This window comes from Orycteropus afer, unplaced genomic scaffold (assembly GCF_000298275.1).
Source record: "Orycteropus afer afer isolate SDZICR_OR568_19922 unplaced genomic scaffold, OryAfe1.0 scaffold00313, whole genome shotgun sequence".
NCBI classification, from domain to species: domain Eukaryota; kingdom Metazoa; phylum Chordata; class Mammalia; order Tubulidentata; family Orycteropodidae; genus Orycteropus; species Orycteropus afer.
Window position 1 is genome coordinate 427460 of NW_006921900.1, and position 11756 is coordinate 439215.

The following is an 11756-nucleotide window of genomic DNA, read 5'->3' on the forward strand; positions in this document are numbered from 1 at the left end:
ATAATATTCATACATAAACCTCAAACAGTATCCTATATCTGCCTGGGCTCGGTAGGAGGTACAGTTTTCTATGTAATGTATAACATACATCCTCCTTTCCCTCAAAGAGTCATGACAAGTTTCCTCATTCAAGCATTAGACTAAAACCATCTTGAGGTCTGAGACTACTCCTGTTCATGGCTGTATAGCCAGTGCTGACACTGAGGTGCTCAAGAGATACTTATTGAATTAATGCATACACAGTGACAACTGGATAAAATTCATTTTCCCTCTCTGGACCTTATTTTCTTATATGCAAAAGGAGGAACTGGACCAAATGATCCTTAAGTCACTCCTAGTTCAAGACTTCTGTGGAAAATGAGAAAATTTTAAATGCTCAAGAGAAAAAGAAGCCTCTCTGATAGCAGTGTCCAATAGAAACCTGAGTCATGTAAGTAATTTGGTATTTTCTAGTATATGTGCTGCTGAAGTGAGCACTGTAATTTGGTATTTTCTAGTAGCCACATTAAAAAGTAAAAAGAAACAGGTGAAGTTAATTTAATAATATATTTAATGAATCCAATATATCTAAAATTTTATCATTTCAAAATGTAATCAATATGAAAATTCTTAATGGAATATTTTACTTTTTATTGGACAGAGTAGCTCCAGAAAGATGTTTCTATATTAGCTAGCTGGAGCAAAAATTGTTACATTCCTCTTAAAACACAATTTCATGTCATCTTAAAAGGAAAACCTTCAAACTCCTTTTCTTCCTTGTTTATCAATTACATCCAAACACAGCAATTTTCATTATCTAGTTCAAAGCAGCTTTTCCAGCTTTAGTTCCAACACATATAAAACAGACAGCTCCAACTGACCTTTTATTTTCCAAATTTCATGTTTTCCTGCCTGACTGCTTTTACTCTCACAATTTCTCCTCCAAAAAAAAAATTCCTCTTTACTATACTTTTTTATTATTTTAGATATAATTCACAGATCATAAAATTCACCTTCCATCATTAATTATAAAACCTTTTCATTCCTCCAGAAAGAAAGCCCTATTCTTCCATCCTCCTCAGCTTTTGGCAAACACTGATCTACTTTTTTGTCTCTATGTATTTGCCTATTTGGGGGGGATTTCATATAAACAGAATTATACAATATGTGATCTTTTGTACCCTTCTTTTACTTAGAATAATTTTTTTAAGATTCATTCATTCCTTTTTATGACAATACTATGCCATTATATGGATATTCCACATGTTGTTTATCTATTCATTAGTTGATGGACTTTGGGTTAAGTCTACTTTTTGTTATTATGGATGATGCAGCTATGAGCAGTTGTCTCCAAGTTTTTGTTAAGACACATACTTTTAATTCTCTTGGATACATAGCTAAAAGAGAATTGCTATGTCATATGGTAACTCTATGTTTAGCTTTCTGAAGAACTGCCAAACTGCCTTCTATTCCCACCAACAATGTATGAGAGGGTTCCAATTTATCCACATACATCCTTGCCAATGCTTGTAGTTACTGATTACAGCTATCTTAGTGGGTATGAAAGGAGCTCTGGTGGCACAGTGGGTAAGGTATTTATTTGGCTGTTAACCAGAAGGTTGACAGTTCAAACCCACCAGATGCTCCATGGGAGGAAGATGAGGCACTTCACTTCCATAAAGATTTACAGCCCTGGAAACTCAATGGGGGTCGCCATGAGTCAGAACTGACCCAGTGGCAATGAGCTTAATTGTTACGAAATGATACCCTGTGGTTTTCATTTTCAGTTCCCTGATGGTTAATGACAAGGAGTTCTGGTGGCACAGTGCCTAAGGCATCTGATTGCTAACCGGACGGCTGGTAGTTCAAATCCACCAGCCACTCCACAGAAGGAAGGTGGGGCAATCTACTTCCATAAAGATTTACCTCCTTGGAAGCCCAACAGGGGTCGCTATGAGTTGGAATCAACTCGAAGGCAGTGGGTTTGGTTTTGGGGTTTGGATGGTTAATGATATTGCACATCTTTTCATGTGCTTATTGGTCCAGAGAAATGTCTATTCAAATCCTGTGGTCATTTCTTAATTGAGTTATTTGTCTTTTTATTACTGAATTGTTAAGAGTTCCTTATATATTACGTATACTTATTGGGGGCTCTGGCAGCATAGTGCCTAAGGCACTTGACTGCTAACCAGAAGGCTGGCGGTTCAAACCCATCAGCCACTCCTCGGAGGAAGATGGGGCAATCTACTTTCGTAGTGATACTGCCTCAGAAACCCAAGGAGGGGTTGCTGTGAGTCAGGTCTGACTTGACGGCACATAACAACAACAGATCCTTATTAGATATAATTTGCAAGTAGTTTCTCTCAGCCTGTAGGTTGTATTTTTACTCTATTGATAGTGTCCTTTGAAGCAATGAAGTTTTAAATTTTGATGTAGTTCTACTTACCTATTTTTTCTTTGGCTGCTTTTGCTTTTGGTATCAGATAATAACTAAGAAACTACTGCCTAATCCAAGCGCATGAAAATTTACTCTTAAGTTTTCTTCTAAGAGTACAGTTTTAGCACTTACAATTAGATCTTTGAGCCATTTTAAATTAATTTTTGTATACTGGTTTTAAAGTAGGGATTCACTTCTTTTGCATGGGAATATGATGCTGTCCCAGCATCATTTGTTGAAAACATTATTCTTTCCTCATTACATGGCTATTAGCACCATTGTTGAAAATCATTTGCCCATAAATGTAAGGACTTATCTGTGGACTCTCAATTCTCTTCCATTAATTTATATGTGTGCTCTTAAGCAAGAACCACAAAATCTTCATTAATGTAGTTTGTAGTGAATTTTGAAAGCAGAAATTTTGAGTTCTCCAACTCTGTCCTTATTTTTGTCAAGATTTTTTAGCTGTTCTCACTAGCTTAATTCCCATTTTTTAAAATAAGAAGAAATTCCTGATTTTTAATCCATACAGCTTTCTTTAACTAGTCCAAAGACATTGCTCTCCTCTTATTGTTATGAATCACTAATTTGACAAAGGGACTTTATATGAAGTCAGGAACCTTCAGAATTGAAAGAGCTTGAAAATTCTAGTTCAATCTGGATTCAGTGCAGTGATCCCCACCTACACTGTCTGTGACAATAACTCAGCTTTGTTAGAATGATTCAGGGATGGATACCTTTCGGAGAGAAATAATGTTCTGAGAAGAGTGTCACAATTCTTATTCCATCTTCTGTAACTCCAAAATCACTATGGCATTATATAGGGTAAGAATATCCTTTGCAGTTTATAAAACACATCTCATCTAATCTCCATTGCCTCACTGACTTCTAATACCCAATATATAGGTAAAAACAAAATGCAACGTACTACGGTGGAGTCAGAGCCAATTCATAGCGACCCCTCCCCTTGTGTTTCCAAGACAGTATCACTACAGAAGTAGGTTGCCCAACCTTGCTTCCAACAGTTATTATTCTCCTTCAAAAATAATGAAGACTCAGAGAAGTTAAATAAGGGTGTCAAGTACTTATACACATGATGCATGAATGCACACATCATAATTGAATCACATTTCCACCTTTTTATTATGACCCAAGATACGAGGTTCTGAAAGGTTAATCAAAGTTAAGCCGATTGTTTGATAAAGCAGGCAGTCTGGTATGATAGTTTAGAATACATCAAAAAGCTTGAAAGCTTTTTATTTTTAAAAGCTAGCTTTTGTGAACTAGAAATCTGACTTACATTCCTAAGTGACAGTGTGTGAAGTACTGCTATTTTTTAAATTAAAAAGCATAGTTAAATGACAACCACGCAGCAATACATTAAATTCTCAGTTAACAAGAGAACAACTCTTCAGAGCCATGAGGTCAAAATAAAAGCAGTACCACCCACCTGGTGGCAGCATATCCTAATTATAAGCAGAATACCTGCAGAGAAAAAAGCTGCTTCAGAGACACTATCCTCAAAACGCCAATAAAAAAAAAAAAAAGTTAGGAAATTCTGGCTTAGGTACCACAGGTACTACTCTAACACATGCTTCCATCTGGGAGGTCTTCCTAGCCAATATCACTCTGGGGGGTGCACGTGCAGTGATAATGGAAGCAAAGAGATACCTGGCTAAGCTCACCAAATCAGCTGAACTTATCCTAGGATCTGAGGGGGAGCTGGATGTGGCAAAGGAACACATATATCCATGACCCAGTTCAATTGCCTAGAGGAGAGAATACTGGCCTAAAGTCAGCTGACTGACTAGGTTCCAGGTCCAGCTTAAATGACCACAGGACTTGAGACCTCTTATGTCTCTTTTCATCTATTAAATAGAGAGAAAAAAAAAATTTTTTTTTTCCTGTATTCATTTTATTCTGCTTTGGTTACCTAGTGCCGCTCTGACAAGAATATACGAAAAATGGGTTGGCCTTAACAAACAGGAGTTTATTCTCTCACAATTTGGAGGCTTTAAGTCCAAGTTAAAAGGGCCAGAGGGGCTATGTGAAAGCCCCTCGACCTTGGGCTTCAGCTCTGCCTCTTGCTCCCAGCCCGCTGAAGCTAGATGCATCTCTTCACTCAGGCAGCTACTGCCTGCTGAGGCTAACAAGCCCAAGGTCGACAAATAAAATGGCACAGTCCTGATGTTACCAAACCACATGGCAGGCCATCAATTCAAGTCCATCATAAGTTCCAAGGTCAGCAGAGCATGGCAGCCTGCTGAACAATGACATGGCTACATGCAGGATCCAAGTGTGCCATAAGCTAGAGACCATTCCCCAAAGCTTCTCATTATATACAGGAAGCAGACCACATTCCCTAAGGCAGCTATTCACAGTAGATTCCACCATGGAATGGATTACCAGTCTCATCATGGGGAATATACTACATCCAGCTGCCTCGCCACTCAACCAGGCCTAGCCAAGTTAGCACACAAACTGAACTACCACACTGCCAACAGGAAAATTTTAAGTGCATATGAGTGTATAACCAGTGTGTATACACACACACACACGGATGTGTATATAACAAATGAAGAAGGCATTCTCAATTCAACAGCATAGGCTAAAACATTTTTTTAAAACTGAGGCTGATTTCATACACTGAAAACGAATACTCTCAAATTCAAGTGAAACTTTTACCTAATTTTTGAAGATTCTACTATGCTGAAATTATGAATGCTAAGTTTTCTTTAGACATAAAAGTTAATACTAGTTTAAATTAAAAGTATCCAAATTATACATGAAAAAAGGAGTCTATATTAAAAACCCTCTACAATTTCTCCCCATTTGGTCTCAGGACTACCTGTTGCATTAATGTACTCAGTGGTAAGTGGAGAGGTCTGTCATTTTCCAAAAATCATAAATGGTATAAAAGTATATTATGGTAGTTCACCTACAATGTTCATTGCCAAAGTTGCAAAAATTACAAAGTTAAAAAAATGAATACTATATCCTTAAATTTCGTATTTTTTTTTTCATTGCCAACACTGTAAAATTTGTTATCTTCCAAGACTTAAACATCTCTCTCTCAATATTGCTAAGCAACCTCTGCTTCTTGACAGTTTTCCTTTGGCATCATGACCAAAAAACTAACTAAAATCTAGATAGCTAATTCCCCTGCAACTTTGCTGGCTCATTATTTTCCTTGTTGTTCCTCATTTTTAACCTTGCTCTCATTTTTTAACCTATGCCAAGGACTTTCAAATCTCAGGCATAATCCTGATCACACATTTAAATGCCTACTACCCTACCTACAACCTGTAACTGAGCCCTTTCCCTTTGAAATTTGATCACCTACAATGAACTATATCTAAAATGAGGGTGCATTGGTGGGGCAATGGTTAAAAGCACTCAGCTGATGACCTAAAAGGTCAGTAGTTCAAACCCAACCTGCCAGCTGCTCTGCAGGAGAAAGATGTGGCAGTCTGCTTCCTTAAATATTTACAGCTTTGGAAACCCTGTGGGCAGTTCAACTCTGTCCTATCAGGTCGCTATGGGTTGGAATTGACTTGATAGTTACTTTTTTCTTTAATATGTAAAATTTTGTCCAATCATACTGCCATTACAAGTAGTCCCAGACTTATGACAGGGTTCCATTCCAATTACTACTACATTGTATGTCAGTTCTGACATAAGTCAAATACTTCTGACTCCCTTTCATTATCAGTATCTTTATAAATCAGATCTTTATTTGTCTTTGGGAAACATTACATCTGAGAATGATATCATCAGCAAATTACATGCTGGAACACTAATACACAGTACATATTATTAATGATAAGATGTAAAAAAATAAAAAAAAAAAGGATGGTTGTATGTGCAGTCCAATATAACTTGAATAGGTGGTAAGTCAGGGGACAATTTGTATTCTAAAATTGAAAGCTTTAGCACCACCCTTGTGTTCTCATTTCCTATGCCCAGTCAGTATCTAAATCTTGGGATGTCCCTTCCTTAAGCTTTTCTATTTAAGTTAAAAAGAAAAATTATTCACTTGTAGTATTTATAAATTTATAATAATATGTTAGGTGGACTAGAATATTTATGTTAACCAGACATTACATTCTCTTGCTTTAACAAAAGCTACACAAATAGACAAATTATGCTAGGCATTTGTTGGACCTGAAATCAGAGTAAGGAGAGTTATCTAGCTCAGCTAAATTAAAAATTAAGCATATTTAAGTTAAAACTGTCAGATGTATTTATCGCCACCACGTAAAACACCATGTACAATGTCAAGTTTCACTGGTCAGGGTATCTTGTCTCTTTAAACCATGCTACAGGCAGAATGGCATACTGCTTATTCTTGGGGGCTTAATAAAAATGGGGGCAGAATATAATTGACTAAGCATAGATTATTTAACAGCTTCTTAACTGCCCTCCTCTGCACTCTCTGTCCACTAAAACCTTCATACAAATTCTCAAGTCTTTCTAAATCACTTCAAATAAATTCTCAAATGCCCCTAAATCACTTTGATTCATATAATGGAGACATAAAAAGTGTGGGCAAGAACATGAGGCACCATGCTATGAAAATAAGTAACTGAATGGGACTATTACAGTGTTAAAGGAGTTCTGGTGCGGTGGTGCTTAAGGCATTCGATTGCTAACCGGAAGGCTGGTGGTTCAAACCTACCAGCCGCCCTGCGGAAGAAAGATGGAACAATCTACTTCAATAAAGATTTACCATCTTAGACACCCAATGGTGGTCTCTATGAGTCTAAATTGACTCGATGGCAGTGAGTTTGTTTTTTGGTTTATTATACCATTAAGCCACAAAGTCGTGAGTGCCAGACAAATTATAGTGTCTCACATGATCTAAATTAAAAAACAAACAGGAGAAACACATTCCCTTCAAATCAGCAATCCCACTCTGCTGAGAAGAAAATAGTTTTTAGATTAAACTGGCAAAAATAATAAAACAGAATAGTATACCACCACTACCTACCTATTTGGTCAATTATATTTCTCAAACTAAATACATTTTGAATTTTGTATGTTTAATACCAACGATACATATATAAGTAGAAAATGGCTCTCAACATTTCAATTAAATACTTACGGATATAAAAATACTTTCTTCATAAGGAAAAGAAATACAAAAACATCCATTCTACGTAGGCTTTTTTTTTTTGTTAAATATTTATGCCTAGTACAGTGCCTGGTCTATAAAACTCAACTATTGAACTGATGACAAAATATGCTAGTTCATATACAAACCTTGCAGATCTTCTGTTTCAGGTATTGCTTTGTCCAGAGATGTACTGTCCACTTGGGAAGATGCTACAGATTCTGATAAAAGTGACTGATTTGATACAGGGCTAGAAAAGCAAAAATATTTAGATTTTAAAAGATGATCTTCATGAGTAAATATTAACTAAAGTGATATTGTATAAGAAGAGCTCAACAAATCCAAGTAGATCATTAAGATGAGCATTAACAGGGATATGTTTTTTTTAATAACTTAAACATAACCATAGAGCTTTGAAACTGGAGACTAATTTGGATCAGAAGTTTGTTGCTTTAGAAACAAAGCAATAGTGTGTCCTCTGTGTATTTCAAGTACCACATGAATTCACTAAAGGAAAACTAGCATGATAAAGACGTGTCTAAGGAATCCCAACACAACCAAACATTTCCTATCATGAAGTGTGTGTGTGTGTGTGTGTGTGTGTGTGGGGGGGAACCTAAAACCCACAGAGTGGAAACTTTGTATCTAATTACTAACAGAATAAAAATGAAACAAATATGTCAACATTTTCAGGCTTCTTGATACAACTTCAAAATTTAAAAAAAAAAAGGTAGTGTAATACAAACTAACATGGTTATATCATGGTATTAAACAAAGAGAACTTGGCACCAGATTATATTTTTTAATACAATGTAACAGTATTTGCAGACTAGGAGTAAAATTTGAAGAACTAATTTAACATGCTTCAAAAAGACTTCAGTGATGAGTCAGGCTGCTGCTAAGGAAAAATGAAAGAAGACGGAAAAGCAAATCTGATCTAACAAGACACATCACCCTTAATAAAAAGCCTTTTTAAGAAGTCAGTAATAACTAGGTAAAAAATTTTTCCTAACGTGGCATTATACAGCTTTGCTTAATAGAATAATTCAAATATGAAAATATTATTTATTTTTTGTTAGCTTTCCAATCATAGTTCAGAGACGACAGCTTACCTTGACTGCATAGATGAAGATGTAAAATCTAATGATGACTGAGCTTCTGGGACATTGCCATCTGTGCACTGAACTGGTAAAGATTCAGACAGACTACTGACAGAATTTGCTGTAAGAGTACCACACTTCATATTAGTGATTCTGTACTCTGGGCAGTCCAAGACCTTATCTAAAAAAATCAAGATCAATTTTCCACAAAATGTAGAATACAGATTTTGTTTCACTATGTAACATAATGCTAGTTCTTTATTTCTAATTAAAACTTTTTCAATAGGTTGCTAATAATAAATGTTAATATTAACAAGGAAGATACATAAGCTGTGTATAATTTATGAAATTAACTCCTATTTCTCATTCCTTATTATCACTCAAACCCAAAATATTAATTCCCAAACAACTTCCAAGTATTAGTGCACGAGATATTTAAAATAAAAGATAATTTAAGAGTAAAGCAGGCATAGGTTCAGAATTAATATTTGTGCTTAATATAATTTCCCTGTACTTCATATAGCAGAAATGCAGATAACCATTTAATTAAAAAGAAGTAACAATTTATATTCATTTGAAAAAATGAGTAAGAACATTTAGAGGGACTTCAATGAAACAGTCCGCCTTTGGCTTGAAAAAGAAACAATAAGAAAGACCCCACATAAAATTTTAAATGAACTAAGTAATAGTCTGTACTTCCGAACTAAGTAATAGTCTGTACTTCCATTACCTACAAAAATCTATACACTAGGCCGTTAACCTACATAAGAACTATCTTAGATTTTATCTTCCTCTCGTAAATCTTATACTCAGAATCCTCATGATCCTTCATCTACAACTACTGAAACGAAAAACCCACTGCCCTCGAGTCTATTTCGACTCACAATGACTACATAGGGCAACAGAGGTGCCCCATAGGATTTCCAAGGCAGGAAGTCTTTCTCAAACTGCCACATCTTTCTTCCACGGAGTAGCTGATGGGTTGGTTCAAACAGTCAACCTTTTGGTTAACAGCTGAGTGCTTTAATCATTGCGCTTCCAGAGCTCCTTTACTGAAACAAAAGCCCATCTCAATTCTAGGGGAATCCTTTAACTTAAAAAAGCATAAGGAATCTAAATGAGGTGGGTTGAGCACAGCTTACTTTGAGTCAGCCCCACTAGACCCCCTTTCTCCTTTCAAATGGAGTAAGGATTTCTCTGAAGTTAGCTGTGGCTATCTATAATCCATTCTTTCCTTCTACAACTACCCTGGCTGTAAGGCATTCAAACAAAACAACCAAGGTTCTTCTTAATAGCCCTCACTTTCTTACCTTACTTTGGAAGGTAGCTATATATACTTGAGGTTTGCCTTTATTTTAATAAAGTGGAAAGAGTGCCGCAGCACAGGAAAAAGACTATGGAATGGGTTATAGTAGTTATTTTCAATGGGTGAAGGTACTTTCATCCAGTAACGAGAAAATATACTGATACAAATGTGGTTCAACAAGTACAATATGGGAGGAGAAAAATTTATTAAGCAGCACTGGGCTGACAAGCATATTTCAATACAGTGTTTTAACAGACTTACTTACCAGGTGGGCTTATTCTACCATTACTACTATTCTGTCTTTGAAGATGTTCTTTATAGCAAACTGAACACATGCCATTTGTGCGAGGATTTCCATAAAATCCACAGCCAGTGGAACAAAGCATAGGCACTTGGCTGTGATTAGTTTCTTGAGCCATGTTCCTCTGTTGCACACCTGAAATTTACACAAAATTAGCAAAGAATTCAGTCACAAAACTGTAACATAATTATTCAAATCTACTTTATATAATAGAGGAAAAACCCATGTATATACCCCTAATCCACTCTCTACATAGCTATCCCAACTAAGGGGAGGACTAGGAGAAAATCAAGATCAAAGAGACACACACTGAATTTCTCTCTCTAATCTGCTCTATACAAGCAGATCTGTACTGGCTCAGAAAGAATACAGAACTCCTAGACAAACATATTCATCTGTCTGTGATGAAGATTTCACACCACCATAATATTTTGGAAAACCCTTTTAAGTCTAGTTCAGTTTGGCCTCTCCTAATGAGAAACACACATTTTAAGTTTCATTATGCATACACTACTTAATTTCTAAGCATTTCAACTTTTGCTCCAAGTTCAAGCATTACCTTATGAAATTTATTCTTTTAAAAAACCATTTAACATACTATCAATGCTGATAGGGAGAATTGGGCAGAATGCTGGTGAAATGAGAAACTGGTGTAACTTTTCTGGAAAGCAATTTAGAAATTCACCTCAAGAGCCTTGTAAAAGACTGACCTCTGAACCAGTCATTCTCTTTTGAGGGTCTTATTCTAGGGTATAATCAGAAAAAGAACAAAGAATAATGTACAAAAATGAGCTTCACAGCATACTTACAATGCTTACGAACTGAAAATAACCTCTGTGTCCAACATTAGGAACACAGATTTTTAAAAAAAAATACGGTATATATCAATGAAAAAAAAATGCAGTCATTCAAAATATTTTAGAATACTTTTCGATAAAGAAAAGGTATGGTATGAAATATTTTTAAAATGTGTTGCTCATTGGACAAAAAGAGCATCTATCAATCATCACAAAGGATAAGAAAGAACACACCAAAGGGTGGCAAAGCTAATAGTGATTTCTTACCCCCTCAGATTTATGTCTTTCCGTACTTTTAAAATTTTCTTAAAATAAAGATAATGCTTCAGAATCAAGTCAAGAGCACCTAAAAACAACAGCGTAAGATGTTTATAAACCAAAAAAACTCAATGCCATAGAGTCGTATCCGACTCATAGAGATCCCCCTCCTTGGGTTTCCTAGGCAGTATCACTACGGAAGTAGATTGCCTAACCTTTCTTCCAAGGAGTGGCTGGTGGGTTTGAACTGCCAGCCTTCTGGTTAGCAGCCAAATGCCTTAGGCACTACAGGAAAATGTATGTGTGCACATGGTAACAGTCTGCACCATGTTCTCAATTTTTCTGTACACCTAAAACTATTCTAATAAAAAAAAACCATCTTAAAAAAAATAGATAATGCTTGCTTAATTGGGAAAATAAAAATCACATTGCTCTTTTAAAGTGTTTAAAAATACAATATAAAAT

General features: G+C 35.8%; 1 protein-coding gene across 1 annotated transcript in view; it reads right to left on the reverse strand.

Annotated features, from left to right (window-relative positions):
• The window catches only part of ZFAND6 (zinc finger AN1-type containing 6), a 16626-nt gene extending 6272 nt beyond the window's left edge, over nucleotides 1–10354 (reverse strand). The window contains exons 1-3 of the mRNA XM_042782430.1: nucleotides 10201–10354; nucleotides 8642–8750; nucleotides 7679–7779 (exon numbers count right to left, since the gene is read on the reverse strand). Coding sequence (XP_042638364.1) covers nucleotides 7679–7779; nucleotides 8642–8750; nucleotides 10201–10354 — 364 coding nt within the window. The remainder of the gene's footprint in view (nucleotides 1–7678; nucleotides 7780–8641; nucleotides 8751–10200) is intronic.
• Nucleotides 10355–11756: the final 1402 nt, after the last annotated feature.